At 33.7% G+C, this 21020-nt stretch overlaps 3 protein-coding genes across 6 annotated transcripts in view; 2 read left to right on the top strand and 1 right to left on the bottom strand.

Annotated features, from left to right (window-relative positions):
* LOC140057221 (PAS domain-containing serine/threonine-protein kinase-like) overlaps window positions 1–6776 on the top strand; it is a 30624-nt gene extending 23848 nt beyond the window's left edge. For 3 of the 4 annotated variants that reach the window (XM_072102786.1, XM_072102809.1, XM_072102801.1), the window contains 9 exons: window positions 108–1054; window positions 1267–1445; window positions 1978–2139; window positions 2261–2386; window positions 2577–2711; window positions 3084–3283; window positions 3545–3678; window positions 3888–4028; window positions 5610–6776. In XM_072102786.1, the coding sequence (XP_071958887.1) occupies window positions 108–1054; window positions 1267–1445; window positions 1978–2139; window positions 2261–2386; window positions 2577–2711; window positions 3084–3283; window positions 3545–3678; window positions 3888–4028; window positions 5610–5743 (2158 nt within the window). In that variant the 3' untranslated portion in view covers window positions 5744–6776. Of the gene's footprint in view, window positions 1–107; window positions 1055–1266; window positions 1446–1977; window positions 2140–2260; window positions 2387–2576; window positions 2712–3083; window positions 3284–3544; window positions 3679–3887; window positions 4029–4628; window positions 4762–5609 lie in introns of all 4 variants that reach the window. The other variant, XM_072102795.1, reaches the window with a different exon arrangement.
* A 127-nt stretch (window positions 6777–6903) lies between these two features.
* Window positions 6904–9672, bottom strand: LOC140057246 (programmed cell death protein 2-like). The gene is made up of 5 exons (XM_072102819.1): window positions 9573–9672; window positions 8668–8831; window positions 7976–8452; window positions 7727–7837; window positions 6904–7513 (listed from the first exon to the last, which is right to left on the bottom strand). The coding sequence occupies exons 1-5, from the start codon at window positions 9666–9668 to the stop codon at window positions 7216–7218; spliced, it is 1146 nt and encodes a 381-aa protein (XP_071958920.1). The 5' UTR covers window positions 9669–9672; the 3' UTR covers window positions 6904–7215.
* A 490-nt stretch (window positions 9673–10162) lies between these two features.
* LOC140041739 (replication factor C subunit 1-like) lies at window positions 10163–19519 on the top strand. Its single transcript, XM_072087654.1, has 21 exons — window positions 10163–10168; window positions 10335–10530; window positions 10985–11109; window positions 11410–11517; window positions 11654–11738; window positions 11973–12103; window positions 12451–12744; window positions 13057–13236; window positions 13413–13499; window positions 14158–14518; window positions 14671–14768; window positions 14951–15154; window positions 15466–15603; window positions 15731–15826; window positions 16102–16200; window positions 16756–16910; window positions 17518–17635; window positions 17775–17920; window positions 18059–18269; window positions 18695–18868; window positions 19189–19519. The coding sequence occupies exons 1-21, from the start codon at window positions 10163–10165 to the stop codon at window positions 19270–19272; spliced, it is 3096 nt and encodes a 1031-aa protein (XP_071943755.1). The 3' UTR covers window positions 19273–19519.
* The last annotated feature ends 1501 nt before the right edge of the window (window positions 19520–21020 follow it).

A 21020-nucleotide genomic window follows, 5' to 3' on the forward strand; every position in this document is an offset into this window, starting at 1 on the left:
TGTGTATAGAATCTATAATAGCAATTTATAAATAAGCAACAAAACATGTAATTGGTCTTTTACTTGTACACATTTATATCAAATATATTTATTAAATTTCCATGCAGACCCTCAACAACTGATTTACTACGAGAGGCTCAGAAAATTAATGATTTGAGTGTTGATCGGGCTTCATTTAACCGACCAGAAAGTGCATGCACCGCTGACCTGCTACGTACACCTCCGTCAGTGTCACCACTTGGAAGTCCTATGTCTGATAGAAAGATAAGTCAAGGAGCGACACCCCCTGGTAGCATTACCAGTATGGAGGTTAATATACACAGTATACCAGGATCGATCAGTCCATGTTCATCAACGGGGGACCTACACCTATTAGATAAAGATGATGTGTTTAATCTAGTCGGAAGCGAGAAACGTAATAGTTTTGGACCCCGAGAGCGTAGATTGTCCTCAAGGAATTCAGATGAATCTAAGACTTCTATGAATAACACGGATGAAACATGTCGTAATAGAACGCTTTCATCCACAGCTGAGCTACTTAATGCGCCCTCTACGATAATTATATCACCACTAAGTAAAAGTCTTGTCGAACAACATAATAAAATGGAGGCTCTAAATATAGAACCACCAGCTGATGCAGATGTTGATTTTAGCGATGAACACTCACAAGTGCTAACTGCTAGAGAGGTGACTCCACGAGGACACGCAGCAGTGGAAGATACCCAAAAGAAGTCGCTGCAGGAACCAGATGTTATTGCCAATGACAAAAGCCTTCGTACGACCCATCAAGATGTGGTCACCGCCGACCAACCAGAAGCTGCGACAACCTCTGCACCTCCACCTCTAGAGCGTGCACAGTCTCGTGTTAGCTTTGCCGACGATAACGTTAACAATTGTAATATAAACACTGAAATTGATGATGTAGATTCTTTTCATGTGACATCAACGCCATCACATAAGAATGCGCGGTTTGCTTCAACAGTGTCGATGACATCATCTATACCAGAGGGTAGTTTTATAGGACAGGGTCGACATAAAGATGGATCATACATTGGTGAGTAAGGAAACTGTATATACAAGGGTCAGAGGCACTTTTATACTGATTTCCTGAGCTCTGATTGGTTGCGCACTTTCTTGCCTCACAAAAAGTAGAAAAATTGTTGGATGGATTGGTGAATGACAATGCAATGCTTATTTTCTAAATCACATAAAGTTGCTAATGAAGGAAACAGAATGTGACAAATTAAATTTTTTTTTTTTTACTAGGAATTTTATTTTCAATCAAGAAGATTTCACTAGATGATGGCAACACCTTGTATTGCATTTGGCTGTCACGTGACCCATCTGATCCTGGTGAAGGAGGGCGACATATATCCAATTTAACATTTGCGTCAAGTTTTAACAGTACCTTTAATGCCTCTCAGAGTCATCGTAGCTTTGGAGAGGTACATTTAACTTTATAACACACCTAAATAGAGCTGTCTATTCTCTACTCCACAGCCAAAGCCCTTAACGTCTTTGTCATTTGATTCAATGGTAACAGTGTAGTGATTTAAAAAAAATGATACTTTAGCAAATAATGAATGTGTTTAATAGGAGGATTCATTAAACTCTTTTCATTATTTGTATAAAGATCTGTCTACACTATCAAACTTTATGTGACAAAAAAAATGTGATGTGCCCATTTATGAACATGATGATGTCATATCACTACCATATTTGAGCACATTACACTTTTTTTGTCAAACTAGTTAAAATAAATTTGTGTGACTTTATCCTACTACCCACCCAGTTTTTGTCAAAGAAGAGAATGAATACAATTATGAGGCCTAAAATCCAGAATCCTACCTTACTTCCTCTTTCACCAAGTTGCCCTGGTATGGCAGACTTACTTTCAACTAGGCAGATCTATAATTTTCTATTAGGTTAATTATAACATTACTGCTTTTTTCAAGTTCTTTTTTTTTCATCTTTTAGGCCCTTACAGCTGCAGCAAAGGCTAATGATATGTCTGACATAGACGAGGAGCAAGATCCTGGCAGAGGGCAGTATAATGAAAAGTATGAAACAACGATATGCATCGGTAAAGGAGCATTCGGATTTGTCAAGATGGCTACCAGAAAAAGTGATGACGAAATGGTAAACTAAACTAAACTTAATTGGAATTTGTATGCAATGTTTTTGATTTTTGAATAAGACATGGAATTTTTAGGGGGTGTTTCTGTTTCAATTACTCATAATTTCTTGTTTATTCATGTAGGTTGTTGTGAAATTTATACGAAAACACAAGATTTTGAAGGAAAATTGGGTTGAAGACACAGACTATGGACGAGTTCCAATGGAGTTGTCTTTACTTATGAAATTAGACCATAGAAATATTGTGTCTGTAAGTACTAGAGATTCCTTTAAAATTATTACTTTATTGAAAGATTGCAAAACAATATGCTAAGAAGAGGGTTTATATTTCAACTTTGAACTTTCTGTCGGTGTCACTTGGTTACAATGCTATTCATAAAAAAATATTTTCATTAAACATAGTGTGCACTTTAATAAACATTCTTTTTTGTTTCTTATAGGTTGTGGAATTTTTTGAAAACGATATTTTTTTCCAAATGATAATGAAAAAGCATGGATCAGGCATGGACCTGTTTGAATTCATTGACAAGCGACCAAACTTAGACGAACCTTTGGCCAGTTACATCTTCAGACAAGTAAGAATATCTTTTATATTTTGAAATCTTATTATACTATTCTTATAACCCCTATGAGGATATCACATAAATTAAATGGTGTATGATAAAGAAATGGGCCTGAGATTGAGAATGTACGAATAGGAACCTATATTGTACATGTGCCACCTTGGATAGGTTATAGGATTTAGTTCCATCACCTCATTTTTCTGATTAAACAGTAGGCCTTGGGTCCATTGTTCATGATTAAGGTAATTTATATATGAAACTATATATATAACATTATGTATTACATTTGGTGAATTTAAGAGATTTTTCCCTAACAATTCAAATATAAATATTTTTTGTTTACTTTTAAAATGTTTATTTTACTAACATGTCACTTTATACCAGGTTGTTGCTGGAGTAGCATACTTACATCGACAGAACATTGTTCATCGAGACATTAAAGACGAGAATATGATACTCAACGAGCAGTTTGAAGTTAAGATTATAGACTTTGGCTCTTCTGCGTATCTCATTCCCGAAAAACTCTTCTCGACATTTTGTGGCACATTGGAATACTGCTCTCCGGAAGTTTTAATGGGAAACAAGTAAGTTCGCTCTTTTGGTTAGTAAATATTTATTAAATAGTTATTGGTAGAGATTGTGGTGTTGTTAGCTGATAGACTATTTTTTCTTTATTTTATATTCTCCTCTTCTGACTAAATCTTGTGATGGACTTTAAAAGTGGAGTTTAAAAAAAAATCCAGCACTGGAGGACAGTGCCAATTTTTCCATTCTATTATAGCTTGATAATATCAAATTGTTTCAATACACTATTTCATTTTTATTATCTGATATTTTTTTGACAGATATCGAGGACCAGAGTTAGAGATGTGGGCATTAGGAGTAACCCTTTACACTCTAGTCTATGGCGAGAATCCGTTTTATGATATTGAGGAAACGATACAGGCAATCCTTAACCCTCCATTTGATGTATCTAGAGGTACGTTCTTGATGTTGTAATCATAATTCACACTTTATCTCCTTTGTTTTACTCTTCTCTTCAATGACACGTTCTTTCTGTTGTAGTTTGTCCCTTTTTTGTTGTTTTTCATGTATAAAATTCTATCATTAATTCATTTCCATTAATCTTGTTTCATTTTGTCTGTAAAATAACATGATTTACTTTGTTTTTTTCAAAATATTTCATAGAGCTTTTTAATGTGATAGAACGTCTGCTTCACCCTGAGCCTGAGTGGCGATGTACCATAGACCAACTTGAGAAACATGAATGGATTAATTTACCAATTGATATAAGCCAATACAAATGGGAAGAGGTTTTACCACACGACAGTAAGTGATATGTTCAAAAGGCATTTGTTAAGTTGTTTTAAAAACTATGCTTCTTGTTGTTTTTTAAACACAACGTTTGATAAAGCTCCAATCGCATATGCTTTGTTACTTTTTTCAATTCTAAAATAGTGACTGTAGTCAGTTGCACTTTTTTATCAGTAGTGCTTTGAGTGGATGACTGACCAGTACTGTCGTGAATGTATGACTGTCCAGTACTGCGTTGAATAGAAGACTGACCAGTCCTGTGGTGAATGTATGACTGACCAGTACTTCTTTGAATAGAAGACTGACCAGTACTGTTGTTAATGGTTGAATGACCAGTACTGCTGTAAATTGATGCATGAGAACAATTAACGAACCCAATATTTATTTGGAAATTGCCTTGTGCAGTAAAATGTGCTCTGAATTGGATAACATGGCCTAAACTTTATGTCAAGTAAATAATGTGATGTGACGTGATTATTCCCAAAAAAATAACAGTTAATGAAAAACCTTTACACCATATCTTAAAATAAAAATAAGAAAAGCCTAGTAAACTAGTCCAGTGCGATTGGAGCTGTAAATTACTTTTTGTTACGTATGCTGGCATTTTATTTCCAGGAGTTATTCCCAACTCAATTTCCCTAGCTGACCGTTACATTGATGTTGACGATGGTGATCTACTAGAGTTACAAAAACAATACCAACGTCATCTCAGCTATTAACGTTGATGGCGCTTTCCTACAAGTTTTAGGTTAGATACATGGACTAACTGCACACTAATCATCCAATACTAACAACTAATTTTAAATTCATTGTATTTTTTTGTTACTGTTTATAATATGACTTTTGCTTCTCTTCAAATAATACTATTGTGTTGCTATTAACTTTTAATTTCAAAATGTAAAGAACATTAGCATGTTGGTCCGCAAATAATAATGTATTATGTACTTTTTTAAGTGCATGTTGATATTGTATGTTAATTTCGTATCTAAAGCCGGTTTTTCACTAGCCAAATTTATTCACATGCATCGAATGTGTTGATTAATGCCCATGTGTATTAAATATTTTCATCTACTTTTTGTGACGTGATAAAACGCAACCAATCATAACTCAGGAATGTGTGATTCGCGCGGATATATTCTCTAATGGAAAAGAGGCTTTACTACAACTAAACTTGTTTTATTTTGTTCTTTTTTTTGTACGTGTATACATATTGCCATTGTACAGTATTTTTAATTGTGTTTTGTTTATCACAATCCTTGCATCGCTTCAGCAAGTTTGTGCGATTGTTATTTTTTAATGAAAACCAGGGAGTACATGAATATTACGGAATTCTTCGTAACGGATTATTTAACATACCTTCATCAATATTGACACCATCAAACACTATAACCTCAAATTTTTCATGCATAAAAGAACATAATTTTCTATACAAAAACTTTTTCCCATCGACAATGAAAACATAATTTTTTCACCAACAGTAACACCCATTTTCTAAAACAAAATTCATTTTCTTCTGTTTTAAAACATAATTTTCATCAATGTATTCTTCTTTAATTATAAGTGTTATTAATTGAAATATTTGTTCTTCTCAACTAGCTGTTGACTCTGGTCCACCAGCAGAGGGCCCAGATGAAGATCAATGCGAATATGAATTGGAGGCAGAATTGAAAAAATACCTGGATTTGGAGGGTAGCATGAATGGAAGCACTACCAGTAGCTCAAGAACTTGAGCCTCTTGAGGTTCTGGTCATATGAAAGGAAATGATCTCTGGCCTACCAATAGCTCAATAACTTGATTGTTGAGGTTTACTGGAAAGTGATCCATCGGCTACATGTAACTTACAGGTTGTCAAGGTTCAAGTAAAAAGAAAGGAAGTGATCTTTAGGCTTTTCTAGTGTACATTTAAATAGGTTATCCCTTTGATGTGGATAACCTAAGTTATTGCTGCATTTTACTGCTTTTGCTATCCTGTAAGTGGTGTACAGTTGTGAATCTTGTTGCAACGCAAAATAGTACCAAAACCAAGTTTTATACGTACGAAGTGAGTTTTGCTTGTGGTAAATCATGATAAATTTGACTGCAAGTTTTACCAATGATTACGTAATATATTAATGGATTGATTTTGTATCTGTACAATTAATCCAAGGATTGAAGAACTGATTAGAAAGCAACAAATATTTTCCAGTCTTTCCCTGTGAAAGTGTATGTGCTTTATAATGTGTATAAAACATCCCTATTGCAAAATGGTTTAACCCATTTTACTGTACATGTGTGTGTGTATTTTATGTTTGAATATAGAGATATAGAATAATATAGAGTTCTATAGTTGCACGTGTGCTTCTTTGTAATATAAATTATTTTGTTTTAAGGTATATAAATATATAAGAGCACAGATTAATTTTAGGTCTAAATTTATGATACATTATTGCATTATCACTGCTGAAATATCTTTTCAAAAATAAACTTTTTTATTTTAATTGTATGCAAATTGAAAGTTATAACAATATTTATTGAAATCGGTGGTAACATTTTAATTGTTACAAATTACTAAACTATAACCATCACTATTAAATTATTTTTAATACGTTCATATTTTTTAAAGATATTAATATTTTTTTCTGTACCAAATGGTTGCATACTATTTGTGATGTGTGTTTAAAAATGTATTCTTGATGTTTATTATATACTTTATGCAATCTAAAATATCAATATTTATTGTTCACTGTGAGTGACGAGTTTATCTGTCTAAAAGACTAGACGATTAAAGACTATCAAAATATACATATCACAAATATTTTATTATTGCATTATTAGTCATCATATCTCTATATTTTATTGATGTGACAGACTTACTGCATTGCTTGTCAGTATAGGAACATATTTTGGTCAGTAAATCAGTCTGTCAACAAACACAAACCATGTTTATGCTTTGAATTATTTGTTTTTTTTTCATTGTATAATTGGCCTTTGCTAAAACTGGTCTCTGTGAAATTTCACAAATGCTTTCATAATGACATTGCTGGCTCAGAAAGTCTGTCTTTTTCACATGCAATAATAGGACCAGCCCAAGGGTGTCCAGTATTGAAAGAGTTGACTGTATTTAACTGATGCCAATAATATCTAATAGCCAGTATACAAACTAAAGGTGTATTTTTCAGAAAGAAAAAAACCCTACAGAAATGTGTGTGCTACTGTCATCAATTACTCAAATTGTTTTGATTTAAACAAGTCTTGGTCTGGATCTGATTGCACAATGGCAACCTCTTCCCGACATGCAGTGACGCCATCGTTCCAACAGCTTTCATTGCATGTGTACACTAATACTACTCCGAACTCTACAGTCGTACCCACATTTAATTTATCCTTTAACATTTGAACTAGAGCTGGCATCAACTGAAGTTCAAAGGTCATTTTGCTGCCACAGTACTGACAACGTTCTTGGTGTAAAGGTGTCTGCTGTGGCTTCCTGATGTACAGAGGACTACCATCCCAACTATATCTGTAAAGAAGTTTAGAAAATGTCCTTATGATTTTCAAATATTTTACACTACCAATTATGCTAGTGATATTTAGGCTTTAAATGCACAAGTTGTGGGTAAGTGGTCAATGCTTGTAGTATACATATTATACTTAAATAGTAATAATCTTCTTTGGTTTTAGCCATGTGCATACACACATTTTAACTGCACTTCTCTGTGATTGTCATACATACCTCAGGCATTGTACAGGACATAATCTTGTTCTCTTCAGAAATTTTTCAAACACTTGATCTCCATGTGTCGCAGAAATTTTCTCATACTTTTCATTCTTGGAAGTATTTTTCCTAAAAGACACAGAAAAAAGTACAGTAGCTAAAAGAATATAAATGGTTTAAAGAAACAAAATACATGTATCACTTTAAAGGTAAATAATGGAAGTTTTTTTTTGCACCATGAAATGTGTACTACAGTTTTGACTTTACCTTCTATCATTTGAACTTTCATACCATTCCATTGTGTCTAATCCCTCCCTCTGCTCATATTCCTTCAAAAGTCTTCGTTCATGTTCACTCACAACATGCTCATTTTCTGTAGGTTCCGCAAAAACGTTCATATAAAATGAAGCAAATTTCACAGGGTTCTCATTTAATTTTAAATCAAACATTTGTTTTGAAAATTCATCTGAATCTTTAGTTTTAACAACAGAAAGACTTGATTGTTCTGATATATCTAATTTGGTTTCTTCTTTGTGGATCTCTACTTGCAAGCTCAACATATCCTCACATGTAGCATTTTCTTGTCCCCAGTCATCGGTACTCGCATCCCAATTGTCATTTTCATTACCCCAATCCTCAGTATCATCGCACCAGTCATTAGAAGACATTACAACGTTTTCCACCTTTGGTTCAGGTTTCTTTGCTACTTGCGTAACTAACTTCTGAGATCGCAAAACATGCCAACTAAAGAAAAATAAAGCAACATCCATCAATATGAAGCACACTAAAACAAAATAATATGTTTCTTATCTTAATATTCTTCAGTTTGCACATGATACAGTGGTTGCACATCCTCCTTTCAATAGGGAAAAAAATGGAATATTTTCTGTCAAAATCTTGCATTTTTTTTTATACTGTCATGAAATGTACAATATGCAATTTCAAATTAAAATCATTACCTGCCATTTTGATTCCAACAAGATGGATTAGCACAAGCAAAAACATAGAGTGTGCGATAATACTTTGAACCCTCAAGAGGGCAGTATACTTGACTGATAAGATACAGTGTTGCGCCACAGAGCTTGCATAAAGGGTTGGGCAGATTGTTGGGATAAATCCAATCCTAACATAAGCAAGATAAAAAAAACACATTAGTACATATAATATTAATAATATAAGACAGTTTACTGATACCTGACACTGCATTACCTAGCTACTACATGAAAACTGAAGATTGAACTACAGAATACCAAATAGGCCATTTTGCAGTTTTAATGTCAAGTTAATCACTTCTCTTCTCATTGGTGGTATAAACAAAATGTAAAAATAAAAATTGGTTAAATTAAACCAAACAAAAACCCATTGACTTCCAGGTAGGTCAATCTGACTAGACCTAGCCTAGGCTAGTAGTATATTATTATTTTAAATTAGAATTTTTCCGCTAAATAAACTTTCTTCGATCCAATTTTTGGTCAAAGTGATTAACTATTAACAGAGATTCCGAAATAAAACATTGAATGAATGAATAATCATAATTAACAAAACCCATGGAAAAACAAATTTTAACATTATTTTTTCAGGGAGACAATATAATATTTAAATTTTCAATACACTGGTACTATATTTACTAGCTAGAGTAGTAGTACTGTATGAATGAAATGAAGTGAAGTCTGTAATTCCAGGTTAATCGCTACTTTATACGGTCGAAACGACTCCGAACCTAGAGAGTAGGCATATCGAAGGCAGGTAGTGGTGATGGGGTGCCACATTCCACAACAAACAAGACGTCCGCCTAAGCCTAGCCCGGGTCTAGTGTAAAAACATATATTACGAATAATAACAATCAAAACATATTTTAAAGTACCGGAATTCCTCCTATTTTATTTGTTAAAAAGTTCGAATTATTGGTAATTAAAACTTCATCCTTCATTCCAAGCAAAACTTTCATGGGCGCAGCCATCTTTCTTTTGTTGGCAGCATGAAACTGTTCAGGCGTGAAATTTAGTTTGCGCATGCGTTTTAGTTTATGTATCCCGCGCGCAATAAATAACAAGAGATGTGTGAGAATTTGCATCAAACATGGTGTGTTTATGAGCTTAATTTACTAAGTTAGCGTTGATATTAGTTAAAATTTAGCCAGAATTTAGATTAAGTGAGTCATAAATTTTGTAAATGTTAGGTCATATGGGAGTTGAAAGTAATATGACATTCAGTAATTTAATTTAGGCCTAGGGCCTAGGCCTAAAGGTTAGGCCGAAGCATAGCCATATAGGCCTACTACGACTACGTACGTGTCTTAAAAGTCAAGACTTACCTATTTCATTTTGCATGTTCTGACCTGCTTCGTGTTATACTTATTAATTATAGAGCAAACGTAGGGATTTCCCTTATGAAAATTCCCTGGTTATATTAGTCTACTAATACTACTGTATACAACCTGAGTCTTATCTAGGCATGACAGTAGGCCTATTATTATTAATAATTAGAACATTAATTATTAGATAGGCCTAGGCTAGGCCTAGTATTTATTAGTTAAACTAAATAAATTAAAGTAACGTATTGATTGACGGCATATTTGATGCCTCATAAATCAACTCATTTTTCCCCCATATACCTTTTATTTTAGAGTGATATCAGAAGCTTTTTCAGGCCTGTTTCCTCGAAGACTACCTCACAGAGCAAAACAAATGGGGCTAGCAAGAGAAAAAGGACCGATGGTTCGGGTATTAAACAAAGTAAATCGAAATCAAAGAAACTCAGCATAGTGTCAGATTCCGATAATTCAGAAGATGACGTTGTATCGCCAACCAAAAAAGTTAAAGGTAAGGCCTAATCTCAATCAATAAGTTAATTGATTTGGTATATGACAAATTCCGGAAACGAATTACAGTAATTAAAAATGACAGTAAATTGTATGGAACCCAGAAACTCAACTACATCATCTTGTAGCGCTCTTTAAGCCTCTGCCATTCTGTTCTGTGCTGTCCTAGACCAACCTGTTCCTGTATAAGATATGATACAGTATTGCCCCTCTTGTGTTTTTGTCTTCCCCTTCGTCTTCATTGATTCTATGATTATGATGTATGAAAAGTGACATGAGAATAATTTGTTTTCAAGGGTGCAAAGTTTTCTTTAATTTTAATTGGTAGCTCATTCCACTTTTGAATGAAAGACCCAACTTTGAAACCTGACAAAATTGTTAATCTATGTTACTGTACATATTGCTAGGTATCATTTTTTGACCTCTCCAATTTCAAATTTTTATTTTTTGCTTAGGAAACGGTGTTAAAGTTAAGAAGGAACCAACAAAGAAAGTATCTCCAATGAAAGCAACTACAGTCAATGACTTCTTTGGCTCAGGACCTATACATAGGTCGGCTAAGAAGGAAAGAAAACCACAAGTATGTATTCTTTAGCGCTATAGATATTACGCCTCTTTGATGTTGTCATTACTAACATTTATAATTTATTTATATGTACTGTTTTGTATCTTAATGTGTAAAAGTACGCTGTAAATCGGACTCAGCATATTATATTAGCGTGATAGGCGAGTGGATCTCATTTCCAAGCATCAAAAGACCTGCAAAATATATGCCTTTATATATGTATCTACGGTACAACTGTACTAAACATTAGTTGATGACAGTTTCTTTCTCTATTTTTTGCTAATTTGTTTAAATTACATTTTTCTTTTTTGATAGATACCGCTAGACAACAATAACATGAAGTCACCATCAGAAAGTGTTCATGAAGATGAAGACTTTAAAAAAACATTGTTACAAATTGATAAAGAGCTGACACCTAAAAAGGTAGCAACAACTAACATTAGTTGATGAAATATAAGTAACTAGACTGCAGTATGAAGAAGTATAAACTATTTAGTTTATATTATATAAAGAATATAAATATTAAAAAGAATTAAAATAATGTTTCTTGTTTCATTAGAGAAAGGTAATAAAGTTGGATGAGATGAGTTCACCTAGAAGAAGCCCAAGAGGAAGCCCAGCCCCTACTGACAAATCTACAAATGGTACATAAAGATGTATTGTCCCTCAAAACAACATTAATAGTTTTAGTTAATCACTTCAGTAATTAACGTAGTGATTTACTTTTATCGTATTTAATACATGAAGAGCTGAAATAATGCTTGCCGTATAATACCAATGTTCAATTGATAAATTCATTACGACTGTGATTATTTTAGCATAGTTAGTTGTACTGCAATTTAAAACAAACTACCATTGAATAATTGTCTACTTTCCAGGAAAGAAACTATCAAGCAAGCTTTCATTAAAGATGATAAAAACACTTGTTGAGGACACGCCTCCTGTCAAGAGGTTATCGCCCCGGAAACTTGCATCCAAAGAAGTTGTCCAAGAAACACCAGATAATAAGGTCAATATACTTCTAGATCAATAAAATCATCAAAACACACTGTATGTAGAAGATAAGATTAAATTAAATGGTCCAAACACAGTTGGCACAGTGTGTGTCAATTTATATGATCATTTTACTACCAAGCTTGATTGATATTGACCCATGTCTACCATGTCCATTGACCCATGTCCATTGACCCATGTCCATTGACCCATGTCCATTGACCTGTGACTTGTTGCTATCATCAGCATCCTGTTTTTAATATTTCCCTTTTTCGTAATGATAGTCTAGATAAACTTGGTTGTGCTTTTAAATTATGTTATAATGTTTTATTAACAAATTTTCTTTGCTTGTTCTATCTATAGAAATCAACTAGTAAACGAAGTTCTACACCATCTGAAAATAAAACTTCAACCAAGAAAACACCATCAAAGACAACAACGAACACCAAAACACCTTCAAGAAAAACACCAAAAAAGAAAACACAAACTCCGAAAAGCAAGTTGGAATTCACCAGCAAAAAGGATAATACCCCAAAAGTTGTGGAGACTACGCCACCAAAGACGCCTAAAGACGGCAAACGTAAAGCAAATCCTCAATATTTTTCATACTTGAATCGAGAAGGGCCTCAAGCTCTTGGCACTAAAGAGATTCCAGAGGTAAAGGGCATTTTTTTGACAATACAATAAAAGTAGTAGAAAATACAAACAAACTTTATTTATGCTGAAAGAAATACATACATCCTGACGCCAAAATGTAATTTTCTAGTTTTCATAATAATTATGAGATTTTTCAGTATAAGAATAATAATAATATCCTGGATTTATATAGCGCCTAATGTTGTTAAACCTATAAACGCTGAACAGTATTACCTCAGTCATTTTTAGGATCAACCATGTATGGAAACATACTCCCATAATGCAGCTAGTAATCAGTGCAAAGTTATAATAATAATGTATTTATTCTTACAGGGAGAAGCAGGATGTCTTGATAACTGTACATTTGTGATCACTGGCGTTCTCGATTCCATTGAGAAAGAAGATGCCGTCGAACTCATCAAGCGTCATGGTGGTAAGGTCACCACAGGTGTTAGCAAGAAAACTACATATCTTGTGACGGGTCGTGGTGCAGGCGAGAAAAAACAAGAAAAGGTAAAGTCAGATTTATATTCATAGGAAAATATTGCGGATTTTGGATGCTTCAACTAAACTGTTTAACTTCTAACCTAATTTAGGTATATTTGTCTGAATAAAGTTTTTTTTTACTCAAATTTTCAGATTTTTTGATTGTTTACCTTATTCTTTCTTTCATCTTTATTTATTTTTAGGCCCAAGAACTAGGAATTACGCAGCTTTCAGAAGATGATTTGTTTGAGCTTATTCGCACAAGACCTGGAAAGAAAGGCTGTGTCAAGGTGTGGTAACAATAATATTTCTGTATAAATACGCTGTGTATGGAACCACATTGTAGAATATACAGTATGTTATATACTGTACATGTTAGGCAGATACTTTGAAGCCGAGAATCCCCTACTCTCTTTCCACTACATGAGCGAATAGCTGCGACATTCATGTTTCTCGCGTTGTTGCTGAGCATTTAAATTCGCATGAGTGCTCATGAAACCGTCATAACTCATAGTAATTTTCGCTGAAGCGAAAAATCAAATGAACTAGAATTCGTTGAAGAAGGAAGTATGACAGACAGAAACTCGAATACGCATGCGCATAGCATTACCATGACGCTTTCAATTTGCACGAACAAATTTGACTAGTGGAAAATCAGCTTTACTCAGCAGTTGTAAAAAGTCTTTAAAAAAATCATTTTGATTTGCTGTCTCTATTTTTAGAATTGTGTACCATTTTTACTCTAGTTGGAATAATAATTGAATAATTATAATAATGAAAAGTATAGTACTGTAGTAGGACCTAAGTACAATCTTTTGGTTATAAACATTTGGAAGGTTAATTTTGTTAGCGTTGAGATCAAAATTTTCAATTGTTATTTTACCAACACATATGAACATCCGTTCTAAAAGTTATCAAAACAGTTAATTCTTGGATTTTTCATTCTAGCCTGCAAAGGTTATCCCGGAGTCTCCAACAGAAGAGAATCAATTTATAAGTGAAGATGCACAGATGGGAGCTTCCAGCCAATCAGATTCCCAGCTCTCGCAAAGTTCTGCCACACTCAGCCAATTAAACGCACCGTATTCAGAGTTGATGACAAACCAATCAATGGATTCCCAGCATTCTCTAACAGAGAGTCAGTTGCCAATGGACGCCTCTCCAGAACCATCATTGATGTGGGTTGATAAATACAAACCAAAGACTGTCAAACAGATCATTGGCCAACATGGTGATAGGAGTCATGTAAAGAAGCTGATGAGTTGGTTGAAACAGTGGAATACCCATAATGCAAGTGGCAAGTTGAAAGGTTAGTTATAATTTGGACTACCCACAATGCAAGTCAAATGTTTGCTCTATGTGTCTGGTTTAAAGAATGTTTAGCTGTTAATTAATGACGACAAGTTTAAAAGAATGGCCTCAACAAATTCTCATTTGAATGCTCACTCCTGGTTTTTGTAGGCAAGTGCAATCGTGACACTGGAGCTGGGCAAAAAGCTGCTTTACTGTCGGGCCCTCCTGGAATCGGAAAAACTACAACAGCTACACTGGTTTGCAAGGTAAACAACAATTTAAAATTCATAAGAAGTTGGTTGGTTGCTATATGAAAACATTTTTGGGACATTTAAAATATTCGGTGTATTTGTATTTGTATTAACATTGAATTTTGGTTTGAAGTATTGCACAATCATTTTTAATAAGTTAGGTACTCTTAAAAAGCAAGTCATCTACTTATTTTCAGGAAGTTGGGTTCTCATTTGTTGAATTCAATGCCAGTGATACCAGAAGCAAGAAAAGCTTGCAGACAGTTGTTGCAGAGCTGTTAAACAACCAGGATATCACATCAATGATGAATCCCAACACAGCAATCAAGAATCAAAAACATTGTTTAATTATGGATGAAGTGGACGGGATGGCTGGCAACGAAGACAGGGGAGGCATGCAGGTGTGTTCCATTGTTGCTAAGTATCATCATGGAGAAATAAGTTATGTCTTATTTCTCCATGGTATCATACAGTATTCTGTAAGCTTTACTGCCATATGATTGAGTGTAGAGGTTTGTACGTAATAGTATTATTTAAAAGACTGACACAGACGATGTATGTAAATAATAATTTCATTTCATTCAAAACAGTGGCATAACTATCTAGTCCTCATTATAAGAAGTTGCTCATATATATTATGATAACATTCCTATCACTGAAACTAAACTAAAACTAAATAATTTTGTTTTATCTCTTTATTATATCATTTTAGGAATTAATTCAACTCATAAAGAACTCCAGAATTCCAATTATCTGTATGTGCAATGATAGAATGCACCAAAAGATTAGGTCACTGGCCAATCATTGCTTTGACTTACGATTTCAAAGGCCACAGGTCAAACAAATAAAGGTCAGTAAATTAATTTTATTCTTTCCTTGTACTATTGTTTCATTGTATGTACATAATGTTACAATATTTCTGGTATTTTCTAGCTTTGTCTACACTATCACACAAACTGTTTGGGTTTTATTTGTAGGCAGCAATGATGTCGGTAGCATGCAAGGAAGGAATTAAAATCCCACCCCAATCAATGGATGAGATTATCATCGCCTCCAATCAGGATATAAGGCAGGTATGTATCCAGAGTTTGTAAATAAAGGAGGACAGCCTAGTCTCCTAGCTGGACAGATTTGTGCAAAGTAATGGAGATAAGATTGAATAGACAATTGGAGAGACCATGGTATGGTGTTTGCTTCAAGAACTGCTGCCAAGTGAAATGCATGAAACTGATCTATAGTGGCACAACATTTCATTCATTTCATTCATGTACATGTACAGTATGTTTCTTATTTTATTTAAAATGTTGTTACCATACTTTAGCATGAATAATACTTCTACTTTATACAGGTACTTCATAACTTAAGTATGTGGACAGCTGGACAGAAGAGCCTAAGCCAAGAACAACTGTCGTCCGATGCAAACAATGCAAAGAAGGATATGAAACTAGTGAGTACTCTTTGGCTTTTGCCATTACCAATAGTTAAAATTACACCTGGTAAGATACTTTGCTATCATAAACGGTATTTTTTGTCTGGTTGCTCAATCATATAATTATTTAGTTCAAATGTTTCCTTACATCGATATTTTTAATAATATATAAATTTCCTTATTCTTTTTTATGTAAATCAAATGTATATGTTATGGAGAATCTGTATTGGTGTTTTTTTTTATACACTGTTTGATCTTGAATAAATAAATAAAATAAAAATACAGAAAGACCCAAGTTCAAGCCTGATAATATACAAGTTCCCAAGCCTGATAATATACAAGTTCCTAAGTCTTTAAGCTGTAAATGAGTACATGGTTGACAAATACTAGAAGGGATAAGGCAGCGTGGAAAGGAACTGATCACCTTGCCACATAATGCAGATCTAGGCTTGGTACAATGAGCTCTCAACAGCTCATTCCCCTAGTATAGGTTCAGAATGAACACAGGACCAATATTAAGTTTATACACACAGCAGTCGAAAAGCTTGATGAATAAGTTTGATTTTTTTTCAGGGTCCGTTTGAAGTTGTACGTAGAGTTTTTGTTTCTGGAGTTGAGAGAAGTAAGATGAGTTTACAAGACAAGATAAGCTTGTTCTTTCACGATTATTCAATGGGTCCATTGTTTGTCCAAGAAAACTATATAAGTATTGTTCCTGAAAAGGGAAAGTAAGTATCACATTATTGTTGTATATGACTTTAAATGTTATGTGTCAATGTCTATTACATTTTGATCTACAAAAATATTGGCTAACAGAATGCTCTTTCCAATGATCTAAAATCCATCAATAATCACTCTATTTTTAAAATTAAATTAAGAAAGTATCTTATCGTTGATATTCCTATCTGATTTTATATTTTCCGGTTTTATGATATTGTTGCTCTTCACTTTATATTTTTTTTATTGTACTTTCCTTTTTAACATTTTCTATGTGATTTTTTTATTATGCCTTTCACATTTCCATATGCTTTTCTTATGATCCTTGTTCACTTTCACATCTCCGATTTCTCTTGCAATGGACCCCATTCACTTTGGTTTTATTCAATTTTAATATTCCAATTGTTTGTATTTTTTCTTTATGTTTTTTAAATGTATTTTTGAATGGATGCTAAATGAATAGATGAAATGAAACAGTCTCGGGATCAAGTAACTGAAGAAAGGAAAAGACAATTTTCACATTAAATGAAAAATGTTTTTAATCATCCTGTTTTGTCATGGATGGGGTTCGTATTTGTACATGATGTAGAATTGTAAATATATTTCTGGCAATTTCAGATCCGATAAAAAGATGCACCTTGACCTACTTAGTAAAACTGCAGATAGTCTATGTTACAGTGATCTTATTGAAAAATCAATCAGGTCAAGGAATTCATGGAACCTTTTACCAACGCAGGTAAGTTTAAAATAACTTCAAATGAATAATTTTCTAAGATAATGTTATTATTTTTCTGACCACAATTGCACAACTCTCTGTAGATGCATTCTGGTTTTTTTTTTTTTGTATTTTATTGTTTGCCCTTTTTTTATAACAGGCATTTTTTGCAAGTGTTCTTCCTGGTGAATATATGCAAGGCTTTATGAGTCACATGGTAAATTTTCCCAGCTGGCTCGGCAAGAACTCAACACGAAACAAGAACTATCGATTGCTACAGGAACTACAACAGCATATGAGGCTTACGTAAGTCTACCATTCTCTTTATTTAGGGTATCTAAGTTCAGTTCACACTGGAAGGTGAAGCGTCATGTGTCACGCAAAGCCAATCAAATTATTATAAATGAATACTCAATTTTTAATTCAAAGTCTATTTTAACCCAGAACATCAGCAAGCTTACAAGATATCAACCTTGCATACTGCCCTCACCTAAGCACAAGGCTTACACAGCCACTCCTTCAAAGAGCGAATCAGGGTGTACCAGAGGTCATTCAACTTTTGGATGATTATGACCTGAATCGCGATGATATGAACAGTTTATTAGAGGTCAGCCAATTTGGGAACTTTGACCCTTGGAGCCAAGTTCCATCAAAGGTTTGCTAAATTGTGTTGCCTATAGTTTTTATTGTGGGGTATCTATCAATCAATCTGAAGGTCAATGGTTCAAATCCTCTCCATGGCTAGTATCTAGATTTTTATGACCAAATATTGTGCCTCTATAGCACTTTTCTCAGTTCCAGTAATAAAACCTGAATCATACCTATATGGTGATGGTTTTCTATCTCAGAGGGTCATGCTCCTACATAACAGAATCAGCCAGACCCCTTAACGATACCAATATTCTGCGTGAAATTAAAGTTATGTGTTATAAAAGTGTGAAGTTGTGCAGTCAAGTGTATGTTATTTAGTATTTGTGTGCAGAATTTATTTTCTTTTATTGACAGTAAACAGTTATTCATTTTCATTGCATATAGTTTCTTGCTTGAGTATTATGGTGATTTATTTTTACTGCTTTCTAGGTTAAAAGTGCTTTCACACGAACTTACAACCAGGGCTCTCACCTATTGCCCCATTCTAGCGGCGATTTCAAAAAGAAAAAAGGGAAGCAGAAATCAAACCCATTAGATGGTGATAGTGATGAAGCAGATGAGGCGGAAAGTGATGATGATATCTCATCAATTTCAAGTGTTAAGGTATGTAGATTTATTATGGATCACTCCATCATCATCATCTGAGACGATTGTGAGCATGTGCAGATTGGGCTTGTCTGGCTCATTAGCATAACAAAAGCAGGCGCAAGTCTAAACATAAACAAGGAGTTACACGCAGACATTGCGGATAACTAATAAAATGTGGATGGATGAAATGTGATTTTTTTTGTACAAATTTAGTCTACTTATACAAATCAGTACCATCACCAGTTATTCCAATTAAAAATGTACTTTGTTGTAAAATGTTTGGGTTTTTTCACCTTGCTTTTGATTTATATTTTTCAATTCTGATTGGTTTGTAGAAAGTAGAAACAAAGGGTAAAGCAACGTCATCAAAAGGCAAGGCTGCTGCAAAAGGCAAATCCAAGGCAAAGAAATCAAAATAAACACATCAAATAAAAACGCAACAATTTAAAAGAGAGTTTGCTTTAATACAATCAAGCCTTGATATGGAAAGTAGTTCTTCAGGAGAAGACACAGGACCTAAAAAGGTAAGATTCAGTAATACAAATGAGATGATATACTGAACTTGCACAAAGGTCAAATAGGAAAGGAATACTTGCAAAGATGTCATACTAATGTTCAAAGTTGAAGAACATGAAGAGGTAACAAAGAGAAGATCATAGTGAAAAGAATACTACTGTACTTGCAAAGAGGTCATATTAAGGTTCAAAGTTGAAGTATACTACTGTACTTTCAAAGAGGTCATATTAAGGTTCAAAGTTGAAGTATACTACTGTACTTGCAAAGAGGTCATATTAAGGTTCAAAGTTAAAGTATACTACTGTACTTGCAAAGCGGTCTTATTAAGGTTCAAAGTTGAAGTATACTACTGTACTTGCAAAGAGGTCATATTAAGGTTCAAAGTTGAAGTATACTACTGTACTTGCAAAGAGGTCATATTAAGGTTCAAAGTTGAAGTATACTACTGTACTTGCAAAGAGGTCATATTAAGGTTCAAAGTTGAAGTATACTACTGTACTTGCAAAGAGGTCATATTAAGGTTCAAAGTTGAAGTATACTACTGTACTTGCAAAGAGGTCATATTAAGGTTCAAAGTTGAAGTATACTACTGTACTTGCAAAGAGGTCATATTAAGGTTCAAAGTTGAAGTATACTACTGTACTTGCAAAGCGGTCTTATTAAGGTTCAAAGTTGAAGTATACTACTGTACTTGCAAAGAGGTCATATTAAGGTTCAAAGTTGAAGTATACTACTGTACTTGCAAAGAGGTCATATTAAGGTTCAAAGTTGAAGTATACTACTGTACTTGCAAAGAGGTCATATTAAGGTTCAAAGTTGAAGTATACTACTGTACTTGCAAAGAGGTCATATTAAGGTTCAAAGTTGAAGTATACTACTGTACTTGCAAAGAGGTCATATTAAGGTTCAAAGTTGAAGTATACTACTGTACTTGCAAAGAGGTCATATTAAGGTTAAAAGTTGAAGTATACTACTGTACTTGCAAAGAGGTCATATTAAGGTTCAAAGTTGAAGTATACTACTGTACTTGCAAAGCGGTCTTATTAAGGTTCAAAGTTGAAGTATACTACTGTACTTGCAAAGCGGTCTTATTAAGGTTCAAAGTTGAAGTATACTACTGTACTTTAAAAAACGTCATGACTAATGTTCAAAGTGGAATGAGATACAGACCAAGCAATGGCAATCAGATATATGAAGCAAAGGAATACTAATGTACTTGCAAAGAGTTCATACTATGGTTCACATTTAGAACCAAATACAAGAAAAGAGAAAGAACAACTATATATGGCAATTGTACATATCTTTTTTGTTGCAATTCAATGTTATGAAACAGATTGGTTTTGCTAAATTATACAATCACTCATTCATTTGACCTTTGACACTGAAGATAATTCATTTATAATTAATTCGTATATTGTGATATAATACGATTAATACTTGTAATGTTTGTATTCAAAATATATATTTCAAGTACCATGTCTGTTTTCAATTGGGTACTGTGTTCAAAAGTGAAAGAACTGGACCTTCTTCTATATACAAGTTCATTTGGTAAGTTGTCTTCGGAGTACATAGGCCTATGATCAGGTTTAAATACCAGTGCATATAATTTCAACGTCTGATTTATTATTTTCATGATACAAAACTGTGTGCC

This window comes from Antedon mediterranea, chromosome 1, assembly GCF_964355755.1.
Source record: "Antedon mediterranea chromosome 1, ecAntMedi1.1, whole genome shotgun sequence".
In the NCBI taxonomy this organism is placed as follows: Eukaryota; Metazoa; Echinodermata; class Crinoidea; order Comatulida; family Antedonidae; genus Antedon; species Antedon mediterranea.

Coding starts and splice junctions, on each gene's coding strand:
- LOC140057246 (XM_072102819.1), bottom strand. CDS start 9,668: ATGGCTGCGCCCATGAAAGTTTTGCTTGGAATGAAGGATGAAGTTTTA. Junction 8,832..9,572: donor ATAAAATAGGAGGAATTCCG/GTACTTTAAAAT, acceptor TGCTTATGTTAG/GATTGGATTTATCCCAACAA. Junction 7,514..7,726: donor TGTCCTGTACAATGCCTGAG/GTATGTATGACA, acceptor ACTTCTTTACAG/ATATAGTTGGGATGGTAGTC.
- LOC140041739 (XM_072087654.1), top strand. Junction 10,531..10,984: donor GCCAACCAAAAAAGTTAAAG/GTAAGGCCTAAT, acceptor TTTTTTGCTTAG/GAAACGGTGTTAAAGTTAAG. Junction 16,201..16,755: donor CAAAGAAGGATATGAAACTA/GTGAGTACTCTT, acceptor ATTTTTTTTCAG/GGTCCGTTTGAAGTTGTACG.